The 25804-nt window shown below is 40.3% G+C and overlaps 1 protein-coding gene across 2 annotated transcripts in view; it reads right to left on the reverse strand.

Moving 5' to 3' along the window:
- The window catches only part of VWA8 (von Willebrand factor A domain containing 8), a 254315-nt gene that overhangs the window by 192662 nt on the left and 35849 nt on the right, over positions 1-25804 (reverse strand). For both annotated transcript variants that reach the window (XM_075918951.2, XM_075918952.2), the window contains exons 5-9: positions 12962-13129; positions 9322-9486; positions 8623-8672; positions 8187-8295; positions 3700-3804 (exon numbers count right to left, since the gene is read on the reverse strand). In XM_075918951.2, coding sequence (XP_075775066.2) covers positions 3700-3804; positions 8187-8295; positions 8623-8672; positions 9322-9486; positions 12962-13129 — 597 coding nt within the window. The remainder of the gene's footprint in view (positions 1-3699; positions 3805-8186; positions 8296-8622; positions 8673-9321; positions 9487-12961; positions 13130-25804) is intronic.

A 25804-nucleotide genomic window follows, 5' to 3' on the forward strand; every position in this document is an offset into this window, starting at 1 on the left:
AGTCAAAAACAAAACAGTGTAAAAATCTTTAGAACGTACAAGTCCATTCAATCTTCCTACTTTTTCAGTCAATCACTAAGACAAACAAGTTTGGCTACATTTAGGGAGATAATGCTGCCTGCTTATTTAAAGTGTCATCTAAAAGTAAGAATAGGCAATTAACCACGATTTAAAAAAAATAATCATCTAACAATCCTATTTTTTGTAATATATCAGGAGAAAAGAATCCTAATGGTATTGGCCCAATATGAGACAGAAATGGTAACATGGTCAATAATAACGCAGAAAAGGCAAAAGTGTTCAATACATATTTCAATTCCATATTTGGGAAAAAGCCAGATGATATATCCTATGATGATGACATACTTTCCATTCCAGCATTAACTAAGCAGGATACTAAATACAGATTGGACCTCCCTTGTCTGGCACCCTTCGGACTTCACCCATCCCAAATGAGGGAATTTGTCAGATATGGGGAGGTCCCCTGCCACCAGCCTCTCAGGATGCTCCCCCTCCCTGTGGGTGATTCTGCTCCAGCCCCACTGCCACTGGGCTACAGGGCTTGGACTGAGGCTCTGGCTCGCTGGGGCTCCCTGGGGATGGAGCTCCCCAGTCGCCATGGTCCCGTTTCTCTCCCACCCAACCGAGGATCCCTGGGGTCAGGGCTTGATGGCTGCCCCGCTTCTGCCACGCTCCACCGGGGATCCCTAGGGACAGCGCTTGCCGGCTGCCCCACTTTTACCATTGGCTGCCCTGCTGCTGTCCCACTCGGCCTCGGCTCCCCAGGGACAGGGCTCACTGGTCCCCTCTGCTGCCCCACCCAGCTGGAGTTCCCTGGGGACAGGGCTTGCTGGTCCCGCTGGCTAGGGTTCTCTGGGGACAGGGCTCCCAGCCAGTTCACACTACCAGACACAGGAGCTCTCTGATCCAGCAACAACTGTGGTCCTGCCGGACCAAGAATGTTGCTGGACCAGAGAGTGCCGGATTTTGGAGGTTCAACGCATATGTAATGAGTACCTGCTACTAAAGTCAGCAGGTACACATTGCTTATACACAAGAGTTATAATACCTTACCCAGGACCTCACGGAACAGTTAATATTGATTTAAATATATCTCGGAAAATAGAAGAAGTTCCAGATGGCTGGGAAAAGGCTAATGTTGTGCTAGTATAAAAATGGGCAAATGGGATGATCCAAGTAATTATAGGCATGTTAGCCAGAACAGTATCTGGAAAAAAGAATGGAAGACTTGATATAAGTCTTGATTCATACAGAATTAAAGAAGGGTAATATAATTAATATCAATCATACGTGTTTATGGAAAATAAATCTTGTCCAACAAATTTGATACTCTTTGATGACATTACACGATTGAGTGATAAAGGTAAGATCGCTGATGTAATATACCTAGACTTCTGTGTCATGTGTGATGGTATCATATAACATTTTGATTAAAACTTCAAAGAATACAAAATCAATATGGCAAAAAGCAAATTTATTAAAATCTGGATGAACAGATCTCAATGTAACTGTCAATGGTGAACATCATTGAGTAGGTATGTTTCTCGCCAGTTTCTGCATGGATTAGATCCCAGCCCCTATGCTCTTTAATATTGTTATCAATGACCCAGAAGAAAACATAAAATCAAAAAGTTGATAAAGAAATATTGGGGGAGTGGAATTTAAATAATTTAAGCATAATTACTTTTCTAACAAGTTTATGAATTTTAGAAAAATTATTTTCAATTTGAGTGATAAAGACCGATCTCATCAATATCGTCTCTCTAAGTTCCTGATTCAGGAAGGTATTGTGGTGAGGAGGTGTGGTCTCCCTCAGAAACTGACACAGAGGGAATGCTGCAAATCGCTCGATGAATGGAAGCAGATGGGTGGAACAGGAAGAGAAAGTATCAAATGCCACAATCTGCCTGGTTCAAAAAGGATAAAAAAAGAGCTAGATAGATTCATGGAGGTTAGGTTCATCAATAGCTATTAGCCAGGATGGGTAGGAATTATGTCCCTAGCCTCCGTTTGTCTGGAAATGAATGACAGGATAGGGATTATGTTATAATTAACTTTTGTGTTCCCTCCCCCTGGGGCATCTGGCATTGGCTACTGTTGGCAGACAGGATACTGGGCTAGATGGAGTTTTGCTCTGATCCAATATGGCCATTCTTATGTGAATGGAAGCAGAGGTGTGGAACAGGAAGAGAAAGATAAAAAGATCAATTCAGGAGCTCAGCTGAAAGGGAGATGTGAAAAGAAATAGGCTCTTCTCTGCTGCTGGAGTAGGATGCCAAGGAGAATTGCTGCTGCCCTTAGGAACTGCACGAGCTCCCAGAAAACCCTGATGTTCGTAATGCTCAGGATCTGCTACTGCTACCCATGGCAGTGTATCCCTGACGACAACCCCTGGATGCAGATATATCTGAGAGGAAGAGTAGGAAGCAACCCTGGGGAACCAAACTAACATCTGGCTGTGGTACCACTGGAAACACAGCATGTTGCCGGTGGATTCCCATCTGACATAGGAACAGACCACTCTGCCACTGTTTGGGCCCTGGCCCGGGACACTGTGGAGCTGTAAGGGCCCATATCCCCCTATCCCTGCCACTCCATCTTGGGATGGCAGTACTCTCTTACCATAGGCTAGGAGGCCTGCACTTCTCGGTCATCCCTGCTGGAGCCCCCAAAACAGTACTTGGTTCTCACCTCTGCCAGAGCCTCACAGATGGTGCTTGGTGTTCACTTCTGCTGGGGACCCAAAGACTATATTTAGTGCTATAGCTCTGCCTGACTGTAGGTCAGAGTCTTGACTATTTTTTCTCCATCTTTCTTGAAGGCTGGAAATATAAATTGCTATAGTTTTGCCTGACTATAGGCCACATTCTAGACTCTTTGTGGCCCTGTCCTCCTTAATGGCCAGGGACCACTGAGTACCACTAATTCTCCCTTTCCTGTTTTTTGAAAAGTTCTCTAGGGGTACGTCTACACTTGCGCCTTAGTTTGAGCGAGGGATGCAAATGTAGGTGACCGAAATTGCTAATGAAGCAGGGATTTAAATATCCCGCGCTTCATTAGCATGATCTTGCCCGCACGTTACTCCGCTCAACAGCTGATTCGAAAGTGAAAGTGCATGCCGGGACATGTTAGTTTGAACCAAGGAGTTTGGTTCGAACTAACATGTCCTGGCACGTACTTCCACTTTAATATCAGCTGTAGAGCGGAGTAACACTCTGGTGAGATCATGCTAATGAAGCACGGGATATTTAAATCCCCGCTTCATTAGCAATTTCAGTCACCTACATTTGCGTCCCTAGCTTGAACTATGGAGCAAGTGTAGACGTACCTTAGCAGATCAGACCATGAGCAGTTGTGGCTTCCTTTAGAGGCAGATGCGAAGGGATAGACACACCCAGCTACAGCATTTAAGCACAAGCTTATCTTTAAACCTGAGTAGTTACATTGAAATTAAAGGGACTATCACACTGTTAAGTTATGCACTTGTTTAAGAACCTTTGTGAATTGCAGCCTAAATCAACTTAAAAATAAAACCCCTCATCATCTAATTAACATATATTATTTAAATTGTCATTGCTTTGATGTCTTATTAAAATAAATAAAGTAGTGTGATTTAACCGGGCTACTGTAGTAATTCACTGTTCTCTGGGATTGCTATATAAAATACAGAGTACTTACTTTTAATGCATCTTCTACTGCAGTCCTGCCTTCCTTTCCTAGTAGAATGTCATATGGGTAAAGCCATTTGATTATATGTTGGATTGACATCATAGGGAAGGAATCCTAATTAGAAATAAAAACCAGAAAAGATTAATTCCATTAACCTATAACACATTATATTGAAATAACTTCAAAAGAGGAGTGACAACAAATGACTGCACCATACAGCTTTTGAGGCAAAACCAAGGACATTTCATCCGTGCTTCCCCAACAGCCAGCTCGGCTACCTTTCCCCCGCAGCCGCAGCGCAGCCGCAGCCAACCCCCTCGGTGCCTACTGGGTCTCATTCTCTTCTCTGGTGGTGAAGGAAGGGGTCAATTGTTGAAACTGCAGAATCTTAAAAAAAAAATCTCTATATGAACTGAAGAATGAACCACCAGTTGTTGATGTCTAACATCATGCAGAGAAGGCAGGGTAGTTGAAAGACAGAGCAGCTGGAGCAGTTATCTTTCCTTCTGGTGCTCTGCTCTACTTGATTCCCTTGAGATGTTGGAAGACATCAGGGATAAGTAAAGAGTGTTGCTGCTGCTTGCTGTATATAATGGCCTCCATTGCAGATGGCCAGAGTCAGAATCTGGCATTTAGGGTACCAGATGACTTGTATTCAACTGGAATGCCCAGTTGAAAAGGGAGGCTGGCAGCTCCAGTCAGCACTGCTGACTGGGCTGTTAACAGTCCAGTCAGCAATGCAGAGGGTTTAAGACAGGTTAAGCAGGTTTCTTGGCTCCATGCATCACCAAGAAGTGGCAGCCATTTCCCACTCCCTGCAGCCTGTAGACACAAGGGTAGCCAGGAAAGCTCTGCATGCTGCCTCCATCTCTGCAGCTCTCATTGGCTGGGTACCAGGACCAATGGGAGCTGCAAGCACCATGCAGAGTCATGTGGCTGTGCCTCTGCCAAAGGGCTAGACATACCAGCCACTTTCTGGGAACAGTGCAGAGCCAGGAAAGGCAGGAGCCTGCTTTAGCACTGCTGCACCATTGACAAGGAGCACACCCACCAAATCCCCTGCCTCAAGTTAGAACCCCCTCCCACACTCCATAACAACTCCCTTCCCCTCCCACAACTCCTGAGACCCTTCCCACACCCAAATCCTCTTCTGGAGTCCACACTCTGTCCTTGTTCCACACCTCAGCCCTATGCCCCAGCCCTGAACCTGCTCCTGTGCTCCAAACCCTTTGGTCCTAGCCTGGAGACCCTTCCTCCATTCCAAATCTCTCATCCTCAGCCCCACCTCAGAGCCCACACCCTGCAGCCAGAGCCCTCACTCTCCCCCATACTCCAACCTCTTCCACCAACCCAGTGAAAGTAAGTGAGCATCAGAGGGAATAAGGGCTGGAATAAGTAGAGGGCAGGCCCTCAGGAAAATAAAAGGGTAGGGCAAGGGTGTTCCATTTTCTGCAACTGGAAAGGCAGCAACCCTATCTGGCATACTTTTTTAAAAGCTCAGGAACCGAGAAATTCACTATACTGTACTTAGACTGTCTGTGAACAGGTAAGATTTTGTTCTTGTTGTTTCTGCTGCACTGTAAGAGCAAATGGAGCTTAAAAAAATAAGACAAATCTCAGATTCCAAGTGTTTATAAACTAGGTTAGACAACACCAAGAGGAGTATCTGGGTGAATCAGTTACATCAATATACATTGTAGAGATTAGGCACACATCTAGCAATTAGATCTTAACAGAATTTGAATGGATTTCAACAGAACTGATAGAACAAATACTTAGTAGATTGGGGGAGGTGTTTGTGTTTTTACTTTAGTCATAACAGGTGGGAGGGAAAACAAAAGGCACTTTTAGGAAGACAGCAATATGGTGAGGCCCACTAGACTCATGATGGCAACCTGCAGCCCACTAACTTCCTGACTGCCCTCCTCCCTAACATATCTCTCATGCCCTGAGGCACTGGAGGCATGCACTGCCTACTCTTCTCTTTCCCCCATCCCAGCACTTTCAAAGTGCCATGAATCGGCTGATTCATGTTCCATCCCCGCTCCTGCCTCTCCTTCCCTCCTCCCAGAGGTGGAACACCACAAATCAGCTGCTCGGGCCTGTTCCAGTTCTGGAAGAGGGAGGGAAAAGTAGGGATAGAGTATGAATCAGACAATTCGTGGGGCTCCAAAAGTGCTGGGACGGAGGGAGCATTTACTATACTTTTTCTAAATATCTCCAAGCAAAGAAATGCAATGTACTAAGCAGTTTCACAGAAGTAACAAAGAAATCTGCAGCATGGTTTCATTAACTAAATACTGATTCCACTACACTGTACAGATTTTATTTCATAATTCAATTACTGGAATTACCAATTTGTTCCATTAATATTGTTCAGTTTAGGTTTCTAAAAATTACTCCATTTTACTTCTAATTATTTGAGAAAAAAGAAATTGTATTAGCATCTAAAACAATCTGATTACAAAGTGTAAGTAATAACTAATCTGTTTCTCTGCATCTAATTATTTTGGGGGGAAGGGATACTAAGTAAACCGATAAATAACTGAGTTATGGCAGTAAAAAGAAATACAAAGTTGATCACAGCTATGAATGTCACTGGGAATCACATACGCACACATTCTCTCTCATTTAATGGGGAGAAAAGAAACTCCAGAAAACCCAAATCCCAATCAATGCACAATTTATCTGCTCTACAGTTGATATTCTATTTAAATAATCAAGTCCAAGACTATGCAACCCTTACACAGATGAATGCAACTACTTGTTAAGTGCTTATCAATGTAAGGATCGCATATCAATCTCTAAATAAAATAAAATAAAATAAAATAGATTTTTCATACAGGAGCCTCTAGTTTCTCTTGTTTGCATATACAGTATTTGCAATGAACTATCCTGGCATAAGTATATTTTTGTGAAATGTGTAAATTCGACCATATTTTATTCAGTGATGCTCCTTGAATCTGGAGCATTATAAACAGCTACAATGACAATCATCCATTTGAGTGCATTCTAGATAAAATGGTCTGCTCAGGTGATCAGACATTCACTTAGCATTACTGCAATTAAAAAGCTCTTTGTGTAAGGGACACCATATACTTTGCCTAGAATATCTCAAAGAGCACATAATTGCAATAGCACAGATGTGATTAGCCTCCTCATCACTTCTTTCTAGAAAAAGCCTTCTGTTTCAGACAGAGAATTTCAATCTTAGAGTGATGATGCCCTAGGAACTTGCAAATATGCTGGGAGGTGGGAAGCAAGCAACCACCCTGCCCTTCGCATACTGCTAAACAGTCACTGGTCTCAGCCAGATGAGGGGAGGAACTCAAGGTCCCTAAGGGGAAGAGTATGGAAGAAGTTCAGAACCTGGTTTAGGAAGCTGTAAATAGACCAGAATTTATTCAGTTGGGTATGGATAAAAAAAACTGACACACAATAATAACATACAACATTTTAAAATGTAAAATAAAATATTTCCTTCACCCCTCAGGTCAGATAAACAGCTGAAGGGTAATTTAATGTCCATCACTTTGGAAGCAGTCTGACATGCATTTAAAAGTCATTTTCACCATAAGGATAAAAGAATAAAAATGCTATAACGTATTTTTAAAACCAACATTTCCTTGCTAAAGCACGGTTTTAAAACCAATATTTCTTCTCTAAAGTAGTCTTTTCTAATACGGTTTTATTGGTTTTATTTCTATGTTTATCACTTCACAGTTATATATGCAGTATCAGTAAGTCTGTTTCTTTGACAAAAATTCGTATAAATTCATTCCCCTGCCCTCTGCCATCAAACACACACACTAAACTCATAGTACGGCTAGACTGCGGGGGGGCTTTCAGGATACCAGAGGTACTAAACTCCGCCGCGTCCAGAGAACATGTTTGCTCTTCCTCTTTTTTTTTTGCAGAAGAGCAAACGCGCTCTTTCGGAAGCCTCTGTATTCCTCATTCCACGAGGAAGAAGGGGGCTTTCAAAAGAGGCTATTTTTCTGAAATTTGGCCCAGTCTAGATGGGCCAAATTTCAGAAAAGCCTCTTCCAACAAAAGTATCAGAAAAAGATACGCAAATGCGGAGTGCATTTTGTGTATCTTTTTCTGAAAGATCCTCGCAGTCTAGATGTACCCCCAATGACAATTCTAAATCAACTGATTAATCCAGAAACCTAACGAATTAATGGAATTTAATCATTGTTCAACACACCACGATAAATAAAGCTCTTTTAAAATCTTTCTTGTCTCATGATTCATACTAATTTAATTCCTGATCTTACATCTGGATTTCTGCAGATGTTATAGTACCCTAAGATATCCTATTAATGATGTGTCCAAAGAGATCCAGTTAAGAGATACATATACTTATTAAAATTTTATTTTTAGTCTAGTTCCACAGACAAAGGATAAGATATGAACAGTTCAAATTGTATCTAAGGAAATTTCTCACTTTTAAAATAAATTCACACACTTATACTTCAGTTACATGCACTTACCAGAATCTGAACGGCAGCTGATAAACTATCTAAAGGAAAATCTGGGAGTCCCAGTGTAGAAGATTCTTGGGAGCAGAGAGTTGTAGCAAAAGACAAGAGCTGAGAGATTCTGGAAATAAACAAGCAAGTGTAATGTTTTATACATGCAAAATATACTTTAAAATTTGTATCCCTAGGAAGCTAAATACAGCACAAAATATTGAAGCTCATTCTGAGTACAAGTAAATTTTATCTAAAAGTTCTAAAGTATTAAGGATGCACAATATGAAAACTGTAATTACATATGAAAAGCTATTTCAGCATATTCTCATATTTACTAAAAATTCACACAGTTCTGATCAGTCTATCGGGATTCAGGACAAAAACAGCAAATAATCCTGGCAGGACATAACATTCAGTTGTTCAACTGTACTTTTTTATCATTATGAAAATTTACCTCTGTGTAGAAACATTTGATCCAATTGAGTATAATAGCTTAAGATGGTCCTGAAAATAGAACATAGCATCACATATCAAATTAATGTCTGGATTATACCATGGATCACAGTGCATGCATATTGTTCAAGGTGTTTATTATTTCTCATCTAATTAGACACTAAGTCTCTTGTAGCCAAGAGCCTGGACTTGGCACATACAATTAATGACCTAAAAGAAAAAAAGCTAGCATATCTTTGTTTTAGGATTGTATCATTTTATTTAAATTAATTAATTTTTGTTACAACAGAAGAATGGCCATATTGAGTCAGAACATAGGTCAATCTAGCTCAGTATCCTGTCTTCCAACAATGGTCAACACAAGGTGCTTTAGAGGGAACAAACAAACAGTATGATCCATCCCCTGTTGCCCATTTCCACCTTTGGGCAAAGAGAAGGTTAGGGACACCAGAGAATGGTTTTCATTCTGCCCATCCTGGCTAATAGCCATTGATGAACCTATCCTCTACTAGAGCCTCTATTAACTTAATCTTTTGTTTCAGAAAGTAATTGGGCAATAATATGACCCCCCCCTCCCAAAAATGGGCTAAAATACTCTGTTCTATTATTAATTTTTGAACCTATAATCTGTAAAATACAAGATTAAAATACCAATTAGTTCTGCTCTATAAAGTTCTAATTGAGCTACAGCGGCACTTACCTTAAATGGTAGATGATAAACATCTCTTGCCTGAAATCTAGAACGAAGAGGAGGGTCCAATGGGTTACCAGAATATCTGGGTACCGGCAGGCCCAGTGCTATCACTCGAAAATCTTCACTTACGCGAACAATCTTCCATGCATCTAACTCAGTTTTAGTATGTTCCTGAATTAATTAAAATAAGGTAATAACTAGAATGCAATGACAACTTTGGGGAATGCTATGATGCCTGAGCTAAGACTGAAAACCTATAGGTGAGGAATCAAAAGTGCTCTTACAGTTACATGTGGTCCTCTGCTACACTCATCTTTACCACAGAGGGGCCAGGTTGCAACGTTCCCTCTTGATTTAAAGTATTCACTTTGTGGATTTCTAAGGTAAGGGTGACCAAAAAGCCAATGTAACTGTTATGTATTTAAATCTATAGAATTAAAAGTCTATAACTTTAGCAAGTTTAAGGGGTTTTTTTGTTTTTGTTTTTGTTTTTTAACTACAATAAAGAGTTGCTCTTTTGAACAGGAGAACACTCTGTCCACAAGCAATAATACAGATTTATCAGTACACTCATTTCTGAAGAGTACATCTATTTAATATTGTATACTTTAATCATGTTGCTAGAAAAAGACTAATTGTGGACAAAGAAGACAGTTCTGCCATCTTCCCACATTACTGTCAGGTCTTGCTTGAAAATGTACAGAACTACCTGCAGACGCAGAATAATGATTCACACAGAAGAAGAACAGAAAATGAGCCATACCTTACATAATACAATATTCCCTAATCAAAACAACAACTGTGATTGGATAGGTTGCAAAACAACAATATTAGATTTAGTACCACTGAAAGAGATTTATTCAAATCAGATAACATGAGCAGTATACCTAAGAGACCAATATAAAGCCATGTTACCATTAGTAAGGCATAAAAAAATGTACTGCACAATCTCAATCCACTCCTTTTTTAATGTAAATTCAGTTTTCACGTCTTCTCCTTAAATATAATATGCTAAAAAGAGACATTATTTTGTATTTCAATATGTTAATTACATTTTCATAAGTTACCTTTCCTAACTGAAACAGACTGGAATGGATCAGAACTGCTCTAAAAGAAGTGGCATAACAACCAACCACGAATACCTCAGAAATGAGTTATAGTATTTAAAGGATAAATGGGCAATGTTATGCAATACTACGTAGGAATGTGGTTGTATTTAAATTAGAGTACGGCAAAAAACTGGACAAAGTTTATTTGTTGAAAAATGCAGTATTAGGTCAACTGAAACTATTAATGAATTCAAAAAACAGGACTATGTAGCACTTTAAAGACTAACAAGATGGTGTATTAGGTGATGAGCTAATAAACCATCTTGTTAGTCTTTAAAGTGCTACATAGTTCTGTTTTTTGTTTCAGCTAGACTAGACTAACACAGCTACATCTCTATTACTATTCATGAATTTGGCATACATTCTACCAAAACAATTTCAAAGTAGATTCATGAAGCAACCTGTAGTGGCAGCCCCCTTCTGCCCTACTTCCTTGAGGTTAGCACACTCACCTAGAATGCTGGAGACCGGATTCAAGTCTCTGCTCTGCATGACTCAGAAGAGGGAACTGAACTTAGATCTCCCCCATCCCGGGTGAGTGCCCTAACAATATATACAGTATTCTGGAGTGTGCCTCTCTCAAACTCTCCTATTGAAGCTCTCCATTGTGTAAAATACTTAAACAGTCATTGGAACAGAGAGAGAAATCCAGGACTCCCCTTCCCAAGATCCCTAACTATCTGGCCCACTGAATATTATTTCATACAAAATTAAACAGTTTCAACAGAAGAAATTGGGCTAGACTCACTCTGGTATACCCTACACTCACAAAGGACACTCACAAAGGAGGAGGACCCAAGTTCAAGTTGCTGCCCTGAATCAGACAGTGGGGAGCATTAAACCTGGATCATCCACACTTCAGGTGGACCATACAGAATAAGGTACAAAGTCACAACCTCTTCATCCTCTGATGATTTTGTGAATGATATTTCCAAATTGCCTTTCCTTTTATTTAGAAAAGCAGTTAAAATACTCCAATCCAAATTAAACATTTTAGTCCAAAATATTTTGCTAGACCTGAAATAATTTTTATTCCTGTTTTGCTTGAAAGAATACAAAAAATGTTTCAGCTTGATCCAAAACTATCCTTTTCAATTTTTTTGTTTGGCCAGCATTTGCACTGTATGCCTTGCAGAAGGCATAAGGGATCTGTCAAAAAAGGCTTTCTTTCTCGACAGATCCCCTTCTAGACTGCTGCTTTTTGCCGACAAAGTGCTGAGTCGGCAAAACACGGTGGCCATTTTTATGCAAATTAGGCACGGGATATTTAAATCTCTGCCTCATTTGCAATGTCGACCTGCCTAATATGCATCCCTCTGCCGGCAGAGGGATGGAGTCTAGACAAACCCTAAGTGAGAAGCTACAATGTTTTATTTACATTCCCCATCTCAGCTTTTCTGTCCCTTGAAGTTACAGGTTGGCCATGTTCATATAGAGTTATCTTTACAAATATGCAGACCAAATTCTAAAATTATTTTAAAATTATTATAAATGGAAACATTACGGCTGATATGGCAGATGGGGCTAGATATAATATGAAAATATATATATAGGTGACAGTCAGGTATATGGTAGGAAACTGATTATGAGACAGAAAAACATGGGACATGGAAGTAGAATACAGAAGACTGGCAACCACCTGCTCAGACTTAACTCTGTCTCATAAAACCTGAAAAAATGCACCAAAGATCAAAGTCATCAGTTAAAAATATAAAACCCCATTGCTTATTCAAAGGAACCATTTCCAAAAATCTCCCCCATGATTTATTATTGGCCTTTTACACATATTTTTGTAAATTATAGGATGAGTGAAGGATTATGTGGCAGCAAAGCATGTATTACATCTCTTAGCCATTGATTTGCAGACATTCTAAATTTTTAGAGGGCTTTGTGAAGAAAGCATTTTTTAAGTCAATGAGCAATCCTGTAGCACCAGGCATTAATCCTGTAGGAATGAACTGGAGTGGAAATTACAGAATCCAAGAGTACACACAACAGCAAAAGCAGTTACCTGTTATTTATACCCTGGATTCGGTAATTTCCACTCCAACTCATCTCATGAAGCGGGTTTTACACATGAAAATTCGTGATATATTTGATACTCTCTAAGGTGTCACAGAACTACTCATTGTTTTTAAAGTTACAGACTAACATGGCTAACTCTCAGAGTTATTTTGAAATGTTAGTTCAAATCCACTGGAACACTTCCCTACACAACTTTTTTCACACATGTTTTTCTTTGTGAATCAGAATAGCATACACTTGCAAGGAAAAAGCAAAATTTACTTAAAAAAAACATGCTTTCTCTATGAGAATAAAGGACACCAAGGAGGAATTTTTAAAAGTATTTTGAAATGATGGATTAAGTGGCTGATTTTACACATGATCTTCACTAAGCTGGCTTCTATCGTGAGTCACCCTGTCACACACATGAAGGTACCTCTATTGGATGTACCCTGTTCATCACTTCCTTTCTTAATAGGATCACTTCCCCGTCAAAAACGACAAATTCAAAACAGCATAATGCTTTCCTGTACCTGTAGCAGCTTGTCATAACGTTCTGCAGCCATAAGGAAGCGCCCATCTTCAAGCTGCATTTCTCTGTTCTCCAACAAATTGTTTAACACAGGCAGGACATTCCGCTCTGCCTTCTCCAAACCTTCCAACACAAGGATTCTGCCTTCTGTCGCTGCACGGACTGCACACTTTTTCAACAAAAACAACATTAAGAGACAAATACAAAATAATATGGCATTTGAAATCCAACTGAAAATGAAGGGCTTGAGTCTGTCTGCATGCATTCTAGGCACAGTGCTTACACCAATACCTAAGTAGTAAATACTATTTCCATTAGTAGGCATTTGCAGGATTTCACCCTTACATAAAAATTAATTGAACAAATTTTTCTGTAGAAAGAATAGTCGCAGTAGGTATTTCCCTAAAAAGCTATTTAATCCTAGAAACAAAACAGCATCAAAACAAACACTGAAAATTATTTGTGCAATGTGTTTTTGTTAAAAGTTTGATAATTTTTCAAGCACAGAACATAAAACCAAATATTAAAAAAAAACTTAAAAAACAACAAGGATCCTATAGCACCTTAGGGAATGTCTACACAGAAAAGTTATTTCAAAATAACTTTACTAGCATCTACACAGCCAAACCACTACAGGCAGTCCCCGGGTTACATGGATCAGACTTACAAACGGGGTGAGGCAACCCCGCACTAGCTGCTTCCCCCCAGCAGACCAGGGAGATGCGAAGCTAGTGCCCCCCCCCCCCCCCCCCAGCAGACCAGGGAGACGCGGAGCGGCTTTTCTCAGCAGACACCTCAGCTTGAGAATAAAGGACTGAGGGAAGTGAGGTGTGGGAGAATAAAACTGAGCTCTGGAGAAATGTTTGGCTAGAGTTTCCCCTACAATATGTACCAGTTCCGACTTACATACAAATTCAACTTAAGAACAAACCTACAGTCCCTATCTTGTACGTAACCCGGGGACTGCCTGTATTTCGAAATTAATTCGAAATAGCGGAGGGCTTATTTCGAATTTGGTAAACCTCATTCCACGATGAATAATGCCAAATTCGAAATAGCTATTTTGAAATAAGTGCTGTGTAGACAATTATTTCGAAATAGGGGGCTTCCAGCCTTCACAGGGTGCCCTGGTGGCCACTCCAGCCTCAACCAAGAACATTCTTCTCCCTTCCCCCTCCCCGGAGCCCTTAAAGGGGTAGACTCTGTCCACAGTGCCTGTGCCAGCTCCAAGCCTGCCAGCCCAGAGCCAGCAGTCACTGCCCCATAACCAGTGGCCCCAAAACATGAACCAGCAAGCCACTGGCAGCCAGCCATCCACCGCTCCCCAGGAGCAGTCTGCCAGCTCCCAGGATCCTGACAGGGCCTGGAGAAAGCAGGCGCTTCCCTTGTCCAGGGTGGATATCATGGACCTTATTCAGGTTTGGGGGGGGATGCCCCCAACATCCATGATCTCCGCACTAGACGTAGGAACTCAGCCATCTATGGCAGCCTGGCCACGAAAGGCCACATGCGAACCCCTTTTTCCCCTTGCTTCCCCCTTCCAGCTCCCTCCTCCTAGGTTTCCCCCTCCCCTTCCCACCCTCTCCTGCCTCCTTTCCCCAGTCTCACCAGAGTTTCATTCCCCCCCCCCCCAACCCAGTTTTGTTAAATAAAGAGAGTTTGCGTTCATGAAAATACGTGTATTTTATTTGACATAAGGAAGGGGAGTTAAGGAGGGGTAAGTGGAAGGACATGAGGGAGGAATGAGGCACAAGTTCCCAGTGGGGCAGACCAGGGAGGCTCTTAGTGCTCCTCAGGGTGGAAGCTCTCCTGCAGGGCCTCCTGGATACTGACAGCCTCCCCGATGGATCTCCCAGATGGCAGCCTGCAGAAAGTGCAGCCAGGCTTGCAGCAACGCATACATGAGAAGCACCAGAGTGCCCAGGGCAGCTCTGGCTCCGTGCTGCAGAGTGCTGTGGTGTCCCGAGTGAGGGCAACCAGAGCACGCAGAGACAAAATGCTTTGCTGTCTCTCATTGAGGTAGGCAAGCAAGCAGGGAAACCTGAGAACCAGCTGTCCGGGGGGGGTCCCTTTAAGCACAGGCCTCAGACAGCCTCAGGCAGCAGCCACACAAAGTAGCTCCTGACCTGATACCCTGCCAGACCTGGTTCCGGCCGGCTTTAAATGCAATTCAGCATCTACTCAGTGTGGATGTGCTATTTCAAAATAGCAAAATGCTATTTCGAAATGTGTAGACACGTTTTTTCAAAATAACTATTTCGTAATAACACTGTAGTATAGACATACCCTTAGAGACTAACAAAAATATATAAATAGTACCACGAACTTTCTTGGGCACAACCACTTCTTCAAACAACAATGTGGGTTGTGCCCATGAAAACTCATGATACTCTTTATATATTTTTGTTAGTCTGTAATGTGTTACAGAATCATTGCTGTTTTTTAAGCTACAGATGAACATGGCTACCCCCCTGAGACTCTTAAATATTAGAAGTTAAAACAATAAAAATTACAAATATGGTTAACTTGTTCCATGTTCACAAAGCAAGGTTTACTGAGTCAAAGTGAAAGGAAGACAGAAAATTCAGACATTCACATTGGGTGGTACCTCACTGCGTGCAAGTAGTCCCATTGAAATCAGTGTAGTGACTACCTTGTATATATAAAGATGGTGGATTCAGGCCCTTAAAGCACATAAGTAGCAATCAAGTATACAGTGACAAACTCAAATCATATCTTAGTGTAATGCTGACAGACACTATGCCATCAGTTGACAGGATCGAACCTGAGAGGTCTTTAGCTCAATGTATAAATCTCTACTGCATAAGCTAAAATGCACATGCACAGCGCATAGTCAACCTGTGGAACTCCTTGCCAGAGGAGGCTGTGAAGGCTAGAGCTATAACAGAATTTAAAGAGAATCTAGATAAGTTCATGAAGGTTAGGTCCATAAAAGGCTATTAGCCAGGGGGTAGGAATGATGTTCCTGGACTCTGTTTGTCAGAGGCTGGAGACGAATGGCATGAGACAAATCGCTTGATCATTGTCTTCGGTCCATCCCCTCCGGGGCACCTGGTGCTGGCCACTGTCGGCAGACAGGCTACTGGGCTAGATGACCTTTGGTCTGACCCAGTACGGCCATTCTTATGTTCTTATCTTAGGCTATGTCTACCGTGGCAACTGAGCAACAAAACTTTTGTCATTTAGAGGTGCTAACTCACTGTTCCCACTAAGACTCTCCAACCATGAGTGGAGTGATTTTTGGCTTGTGCTCCAATATTGAGGTCATGTGTGCTGGTTTGGATGTGTGCCACCGTAGCACCCAGTTTATTAACCCACACACATTCCCAGCCGCTGGAGCAGAAACACCCCCTCCCCCACCACGCATTATGTCCTATTCCCAACCACTGGAGCAGACCAAGCACCCCAACTGCCATGGGGCAGGTCCCATTCCCAGCCCCAGACACCAGAACAGGCACTGCCCCTCCCACCCGCCATATGGCAGCCCCAGCCACCAGAGCAGGCCTTCTCCCCACTCTTCGCCACGCGGCCACAGCAGGTCCCAGCCACCTGCCTCAGCGGCTTCCTCATCACACCATCTCAACCGGCCCCACCCACCAGAGCAGCTGCCCACCATGCGAGTGCTGCTGCGCAGCTCTCCAGGAGAGGTAAACGGGAGAAGAAATTTCTGTGTGTGGCCACACAGGCATGCACCTTAGTGGAAACTATAGTGCTAAAACCCTCCTCCCTGAAAGACAAAAGTTTTGCAGTGGTAAATGTCACTGTGCACAACCCATAGGAAAGAACACTCAACAGCACAAATGCCACTCTTTGGGAGTGAATTATTTTGTCAACAAAAGCCCCAACAAACAGCAACTACATTGCCTGAATTTTAGCTACGTGGCTGTATCTGCACAGCTGTGTCACTAAAAGCTATGTAGTATAGACAAAGCCTTAGCTAAGCCAGTAGTTGTCTCGTCTATTTCTAGCTAGGCTAGGTGCCACTAGAGGGGGACAGAAGACCACATGAAGCAGGCATGAGTTACCTTAGCATTTGCGAGTGTTTTTTTGGGAGCCAGTGCAATGCTACATATCTGGACACTAAAATGTTGCATCAGTGAAACGTATCTTAAGTCACTACTTTACACACTAACAAAAATTAGTTGCCTGAAGATGTTTATGTCAATGTAATAAGATGTAAAATCCTTTTGCTGGCAGGTACTTTTGAATATACATAGTGAATATTAGATATTCAGATGTGCCAATGAATATTTACTACCATTGATTTATGCTTTTTCAGTCTTTTCCATTTACTTTTAGCACACCCAACAATTGTGGAACAAAGGTACAAGTAAAAAAATAGAAAATGTCAATATTATGTTTACAAAAATTGCACAAAAGTTTACAAACCAAATCAGCACTTTTATGACAGTGTAACTAGATCACTGTTCTGCTGCTCCTGTGTAAAACCAATGTAACTCCATTAAAAGCAAAAGTTCATTGTTTATCCCAGGGGTGGGGAATCTTTTTTGGGTTGGAGGCCATTGACCCACAGAAAAATCAGTCAGGGGCTGCACACAAGTGAGTAGTTTTAAAAAAAACAACAACCCCAAAACAAACCCTCATTGATGTGGCCCCAACTGAGAAGCAGAAGCACACTCCCCACATTCCGCTCACACACCAGAGCCTTGGGGGGCCCAATCTAGTAGATTTTATGTGCTTCAGCCCTGCAGAGGGGCAGCAAGGGGGCTGGAACACCAGCGTGGGCTCCCCATTCCTGGGGGTAGCCCTGAGCCTCTGGGGCCGGATCCAGGCAAGCCATCCTGTATAAGATTCCTTAATTCTAATACTACACTATTAACAAATAACTGATTTACACAATGAGGCAGCCTATCACACATGTTTAGAAAACAGGAACAGGGCTGATTTAGTTATAGGCAGCCTCTTACGACATCACAAAAGGTTTCCTTAAAGCACTTTTACAAATAGACATAGCTAAAAAGGGAAAATGGCCAAAATCTCTTCTAAATACCTATAGGAACATTTTATGTCCTCACAGCATCAAGTCCTTTGCTGAATAAGACAGGGGAATAAAAGGAAGGAAAATCAAGGGATAGGAGCTAATGTAAACAGGCAAAGTAAACAAGGAGAAAAGGGACAGTAAAGAACTGAAAGAGAAGGCAAGAAGAGGGAAGAAAGTAGGGATGTTAAATTTCGAGTAACTGACTAATGGAATAGTCAATGCAATTTGCATTAACTATTCGATAAGGCGCCTCCACCTTTGAAGTGTAGCAGCAGCCCTAGGGCTGAGTACTCCTGATAGGGATTTAGGGGTCATAGTGGACCACTACCCGATTATCTGATAAGGTTAGGATTATCAGGTAGTCAAATTGAGTACTTGACTACTTGCTTCCCCAACCCCATTACAGCCTCTGTATCAGCAAAATATGATTAGCCAAATACATCCTTAACATCCTTAGCATCGGCAGATGATTCAGGAAGACTGAAAAGAAAGAAAGAAAGTTAGTCAAAAGGTATTAGGAGGAAGAAGCATGGAGAACAAAAATAAGAATGAAAAATGGAAACCAAAAGACAGAATTGAGATGAAAAAGAAAAAAGGAAAAACAAAGGTAAGGCAGGGAGAGAGAATGGACCAAAACCAAATGAGATGCAACCACACAGAGTTGCATAGCATTGTGGATAGGATGGACTCAAATGATCCCTCATAAGAGGCAGAGGGAATTCCAACCTGAAAGAATGTAACCACTTGTCTTAGTTCTGTTTATGCAGAGATACAGCACAAACAGCAGCAGTGCAAGCTTCTCGTATCACTAATAAATTAGCACTGGCAGAGGCACTTCTAAAGACAGCATGGAAGATCATTTCTGTCTACTTTTCTGGTAATACTGCAAATAACGGAGTCAATGCAAAAGTGATTTTGTGATATGTGTCCATTACTAAATGGAAAGACATCACAAGCTCATTTCACAAGTTTAAGAAATAATCAGATGCTCAGGACTACTGAATATCATCCTCTATACACTGGATTCAAGCCAGTGACTCAAAAGAGAAATGCAATCTAAATATCCTGGTACCTGCCTCCAAATCAAGTACCTTTCATTTGCACCTGCAATTACATTCTACAGATGTTCAATCAGAAGTTTCTAAGCTGAAAATAATAATCTGAGGAATCTGGAATGCAATTACAGGTTGCACTCCCCTTAACAGGGACTCTGTTCTGGCAACTGGACCACGGATGTTCCTGGACCACAGAGTCCAGATATAAGGAGGTCAGACAGTAGGGCAGAAGCGGGGGGAGGGAGGGTTAATTAGCCAGGAATCCCATGGGCGGGGGGGAAGGCAGCGGAGAGATCTGGCCTCTGCTGCCAGGAGTGTAGCAGGAAGCTGGCAGTGGTCGCAGAGCCCTGACAACCCCAGAAGCCCCGGCAGCTGCAGAGCCCCAGCAGCCATAGAGCTCCAGTCTGGGAAGCCATGACCAGGCAGACAGCAGTGGGGCCAGGCTGGAATCCTAGCTGGGGACAGCATGGGCCATGTTGGGAGGGACCTCCCATCATTTGGCAAATCCCTTTTTTCAGGACCAGTCAGGTCCCGAGGGTGCCGGACAAGGGAGGTCCAACCTATAGCAAATAACAAGCAGCCCTCATGTTATTTTCCCTTAAAATGAATCACTAGGTGGACATAAATTAATTCTTTCCAAAAGCAAAAGACTTCTAAATTAACTTTATTGTGTTGACACCGAGCAACAACCATGTTTTTAAAACAATACCCCTGACATACCACTATTTCTAACATGCAGTTAAAAATGTACTATCTCCGACCTCTCATCATCAACTATTCAATTCTTGTATCAAAGGAAAATTACTCTGAAATTCTTGTTTAGGAAGATTATTGGTCAAGATGATAAAACGCTCCAACTGTCTTAACAGAAAACTTTAATCTTCAAAGATATGTATCCAAGAGCTTGCATGAGCAAAATGCTCCTACTTTGTGTAAGAGGGTGTGGAAAAAGCCAGAATAAACTTCAACCATCTACTACTTTGCCAGCTTTATAGGATTCTGCATATTATAAAGCTATAAAGATCTTATGACTGAGTTTTACTAGCTAGGGGAAAATAAACAAACTGATCATTATAGTTTCAAAATATTTTGAGTAGCCATAGTATCTTTTTGCCTTAAGACACACACACTATTTGTGTGGATTTGCAGAATTTATATCCTACCAATATCAGTGCAACCCTTTGTAAGGGTTCAAATAACAACAAAATCTATGGTTTTTCTTGCATATTATGAGCAGGTGTATATATACATTTTTCTTATAACACATAACTTTAAATATTAATGTTGTATCTTCTTTTTCTCCTTGTCAATTATTATACTTTTACTTATTTATTATTGTTCTATCTATAGCTAATTTCTTTCACCTCCCCATGACAACTACTTATAGTGCACCCATCACCATAACATAATTTTATCACTGATAGTCATCAGATTATACTCCCCATGGATTTCTACAGGAAAGCAATGAAATATTAGAAATCACTTTCCAAAATCCTATGAAATATGCACACAGCATTTTATCTACCTCTAGAGAATTCACTGAAAGTAGTATTAACATCATATCCAATGAAGGTTGCTCCTGAAACCAAAACAGCTATAAATCTTCCTTTGGAATAAAAAGTGTTTATGCATTTTGGTGGCTCACAAGTCGAGTCTTTTCAATAAACCAGGTACAGCACAAAACATCCTTCTAACTTTTATTTCAGTTTTATCTCCATCAGGATATGTATTTTATTTTTTTTTAAAATAGATAAAGGCGGAGGAGAGAGAAACAGATAAAGTTTGAAATCTCTTTGAAGATCTTTTAAATTATGTTTTCAAGAAACTGTCTTCTTACTTGCATAATAAAAATACAGAGAGCGCTGTGATTCTTCAGCCTCTCACCAACCTCATTATAATATTTGTTCAACATTTTTAAAACAAAATATCAACAGGACTTGAAATTACACAACAAATCACCTTGATAATCCAGAGATTTTGAATACTTGTTAAAAGGGTAAGGGGAATTCATGAAATGTCTGTCTTTAGATTTACTGTAGCTATAGCTAGTGACTATTTTGCTCATCAAACAGGAATAAGCACTTTCCTTTCAACCACCCACTTGTGCCCAGAAGCACTGACAGGTTACCTGGATACCTGCTCTGGGGGGGGGGATATACACTGTAAAAATTTAGTAATTAAAATAGGTTCATTTGTTGTTTGAGAACAAAAACCTTTAATAAAATGCTATTTTTACTGGTAAGGGCTTACAGAGTAAATATGTTCTGAATATTGCTTATTACCATCTACTACAGGGGTGAGCAAGAGAGCTTCCATGGGCAGGATCCAGCCCGCCAAGCCAGTTGATCCAGCCCCTAGTTGCCCTGCTGCTCTTCAGTCCTCAGGCCAATCGAGATCTGGGGGCAAGGAGAGCGTGCAAAGTTTCCTCTCCCCGACACGGGCGCATGGCACTAGAGGGAACTGCCAGCTGTTCAGAACAGCTGGTGGTTCTCTCTAGGCACCAAGACACGGGGAGCAAAGACTTCACACACACCCCCACCCTTAGGCCAATCAGGGTCTGCAGGAGGGGAAGCACAGGAAGTATGCTAGCCCCACCCCTTCTGCCTGAGAAATTGTGAAGTGCCCCCCTTCAAAAATTATTGCCCACCCCATATTTATTACATCTAAAAATTATTTTAATTTTAAAGTCATACATTCTTAAAAACAGAAATCCCAGAAAAGGGTTTGAGATTTCACATTCTTTCCTATAATTTCACAACTTTGTCTTACTTGTATTGGTCTCCAAATGACCAACACAAAGTAAGACAACTACAAGAATCCATAAATCCTGCTATGATGTAAACAGTGACCATGAAGCAAAATTACATTGTGATATAACACATATACTGACAATTGTAAAGAGGCAAAGCTAGTAAGTGGAATCAGTTGTCACTGGATGTTGAAAATAAAGGCATGGAGGAGCTGTAACCTGTTGGTTTGCTTAGTTTATGAGAATATATTAGAATTATAAATACCTGAAAAGCAAGGAAGTTATCTGATAAAATGATTCTAAGTTAAACTAACACCTTATTTTTGACTCTTCAAAAGCACTGAATTTACTAGCTAGTTGTTTCCCGTTGTAACTATAGCAACATTGAAAGCTGATGAGCAATACTGCAAATGGTTGATTCTTTAATGGGCAGCAAATGAACTAATAATCACATATACTCAAGTAGAATACACTTCCTCAAAAGTCAAATGTGTAAACATTATCAGCTATTGTTAAGTGGCAAGATAGAGTCAGGCTCTTTACATAATCTACACTAAATAGTTTTCTTCAGATTCATCACTGAATTAAATTTTGTCTATTGAAGTTGAACTGCAGAATATTGGAGAAAGTAAAATTGTTTTGTATCAGAGACATTGAAACGTAGCCTGTTCAACACCTTTTACTGCCACATTTTTCCACAATCAGCATCAACTCTCTGGTTGGTTGTTGATTGAAAGCAAGGTTGATGCCCAAACTTCCTAACAAGGCTTGTTAGAATTCTAAGGAAGACAGTAAAGCTCTACACTTGCATCCAACAACAATAAACATAACGACATTTGAACTGATGGAGGACTTTGATTAAAACAGAGCAGGAACTCTTCACAGGCATCAGCCATACAAAAGCAAATAAGGGATGGTTTGGAATAATTTGGCAAATTACAAAATGGTCATAATATTGCCAATCTAAATGGTAATCTGGTTTTAATCTAATGAAAAAAAAAAACCCCAAACACACACAAGGATGAAACTGGAAAATGATTCAGAGAACCTTTCCCTAACTTATCACAACTACATAGGTTGAGTCCACAATAAAAAAAGATGAAATGTGGTTAATGGAAAATAAATCTGAATTCCTTTCTTTTTTCTTTTAGTATTTAAAATTGAATCTCAGCATTTCTACCCTAAATGTATTTTGTCACTGTGGTTGTGTTACAATTTGTTGCACCACAATAGTGAAAATTATAGAAGTTTTACAAAAATTTTACAAAGACCTGAAGTCTTGCCCAGCCAACGGCCTAACTGGAAAACACTAGGTTGGTTTGGTTCTAACTCTGAATAGGCTAGGCATCAATAGGAAAATATATAGGTATATAGTTTTGAATTTGGTTTTGTTTGTTGCTAATCCAAACATTATTGGATAAAATGTATAAGGCTGTAATACTTTAGTTGATAAATACAGTTTGCTAGCAGCCCAACATTTATTGTAAGATTAATACTTTCATAAGAAAAAAGAAAAATCCATATTCCAAAATCTAGAATGGTTAAGTTTACCAAAACTATTTTCATAGTTGCTTAAGCATGTTCCCCATAAACACTAATACGTCATTAAATTGGTAATTTCTTAGTTTAAAAATATATTTTTAATGGTATATACCAGGGATGGCCAAACTTTGGCTCACAAGCCACATGCAGGCCTTTTACGGTTAAAGTGTGGCTCGTGGACCTGCAGCCCCTTTCCCCTTTACATTCCCTTATTTGTCACTTTCCAGACAGGCAGGGGAGCTCTAGAACTCTGCCATTAAGCTAGCTGTTGAGCTAAGTGCTTCTGTTCAGCAGGGAAAGGGTCTCAAGAGCTTCTGTCCTGTGGTGCACACCTGCTCGAGTCTGGGCTTCAGTAGGAGTTGAGCTGATGCTACGAGTTCCAACAGGCATCTCCCACAGGGCTGAAGTCCCAGGTATAGAACTTCTGAAGATTGTTATATGCACCTTGGAGGGTGAAAAACTTTGGTCACCCATGCTATGCACAAACTATATCATCATCAAAAGCTGATAAATACTGCATGTATTTATTGTAATAATAATTTTGGAAGAAAGCAGAAAAATCCACATTCCAAAAATCTAGAAAGGTTGAGCAAAGGTTAAGAAAAGAATTTTTCATAGTTACATAAGGGTTTCAAGGTTCCTCATAAACACTAATACATCATTTTACGGGGAATTTCTGAGCTTAAAATTTTATTTCAATGATATACACAAACCATATTATTATTCAAAGGTGAAATTTTATGCAGTTTTATGTGCACTGCCTTTGCTAAACCTTAAAGGTGCAAAATATATGATTTATTTATAATATAAGGTTCTTAACACTTACGTAGACTTGGACTAAAACAAAGTAAGTTATAAAAAACCTATTTAATGAGATTAATGTAACAGTTGTTGAAGTTTCTCATGAACATAGCTGATTGTTAAAGAATACATGTTCTTGTCTTGATTATGACATTTTATATTTTTCTATTTGATCACTAACTATTCTCTTTTCACTCTAGTGTTCATATCTGTGCCAGTTAAACTGCAGTCTTTCTTTCAGAACCTACAATAAACAGTTTTCCTGTCCTGCCTATTAGTACATAACAAATTATAATCACTATCTTTAAATAAGATAATCTTCTAGTTGCCATCTGAAGTTCCAGGCGCTATCCTTATTTTGAAGAGGCTAGGGACGGATGAATGAATGTATAACCATAAGCATATTAAACACATCTTCAGCCTCACTAGCTCTCACTGATTCTCTAAAATTGCTACTGCTTAGCTAATGTCAGCTCACTCCAGAGAAGAAATATTGTCAAGGGAGCAGGAAAATGCAACCGTGTAAGACGGGAAAGAAAACTCTCATTAGGCTCAACTGTGGCACAACTGAATGTGGCACAATTTATTAGCAAAAATCCAACGTTTACTAAGCTGCTTCATTAATGGTTTTGAAAATTCTCATTAACACTAGAAAGCAGGCCAAATATGCCCTCCTTTGAGGGCAGACCACAAGGGTTACATCTAGTCTCTCTAATGCTTCACCCACAATACAATTCCCTCATAGGACTTATCTGTGGAAGAGTGTACCTGAGCCATCTGCACCTGGGTGAATTTTACTCTTTTTGAACATCAAAATAATATATATGTGAACTATGAGCTCCATAGAGAGAAAAAAGTTCCAACACATTTGTCTATATCTTTATACATTTGTCACATTATTTCCTTTTTTAGTCTTATTGTATTTTAGTCTTCTTGTATTTTTCGAACTTATGGTTTACCGAATTTGCTACTGTTTGTTTAACTACACTCACGTTAAGCCATCCACCTATCCTGTGACAATTGTGTCTGGGGATATTGGGTGAGTTTTAGTACCAGGGTTAGGGACTTGGAGAATAACCTGAAAAATTATGTTTTTGTTTATAACAGTACCAGTAGGTAGTGACAAAGAATCCAGAGTACTTCACACAATATTATCCTGATTTAATCAGATACCAAATTAAAATTATGAAGATTTAGCAAGGATCCACAGGCAGACATTGGCATAGCAACTAAACTGATCATTATATGGCAGATAGAGAGACAATTTGCATCCTTAACCAAGAATTTAAAAAACTGGATTGTTCTTGCCCAACTCTTCTTATTGCAGTACATAATACTTTTGTGCTATTTGCACTCAAACAAATGCAATCATCTCAGCTCTTTCATGTAATTAAGTCCATGTCTGATTTCATTTTCCTTAATTAGCTTTTTGATCTTTTCTGATTAACAGAAAGTAAACTCAGTTCTATGTGGTGCTCTCTTCAGGGATTTCTTGTCACATTCATTTTTTACATAGAATAGTTTAACTGTCATTTCTGTCGTTTAACTGTTTATTACATTAAATCTTGCAATGTAAGGTAGAAAATATGTATTATTCTGCTGCCTAGGCAATCAAAGCTCTGCACATATTTTATTTTCAACTTATGCTGTAGGGTGCTTCATAAAGATGCATCA

This window comes from Pelodiscus sinensis, chromosome 1, assembly GCF_052426305.1.
Source record: "Pelodiscus sinensis isolate ZL-2025 chromosome 1, ASM5242630v1, whole genome shotgun sequence".
In the NCBI taxonomy this organism is placed as follows: domain Eukaryota; kingdom Metazoa; phylum Chordata; order Testudines; family Trionychidae; genus Pelodiscus; species Pelodiscus sinensis.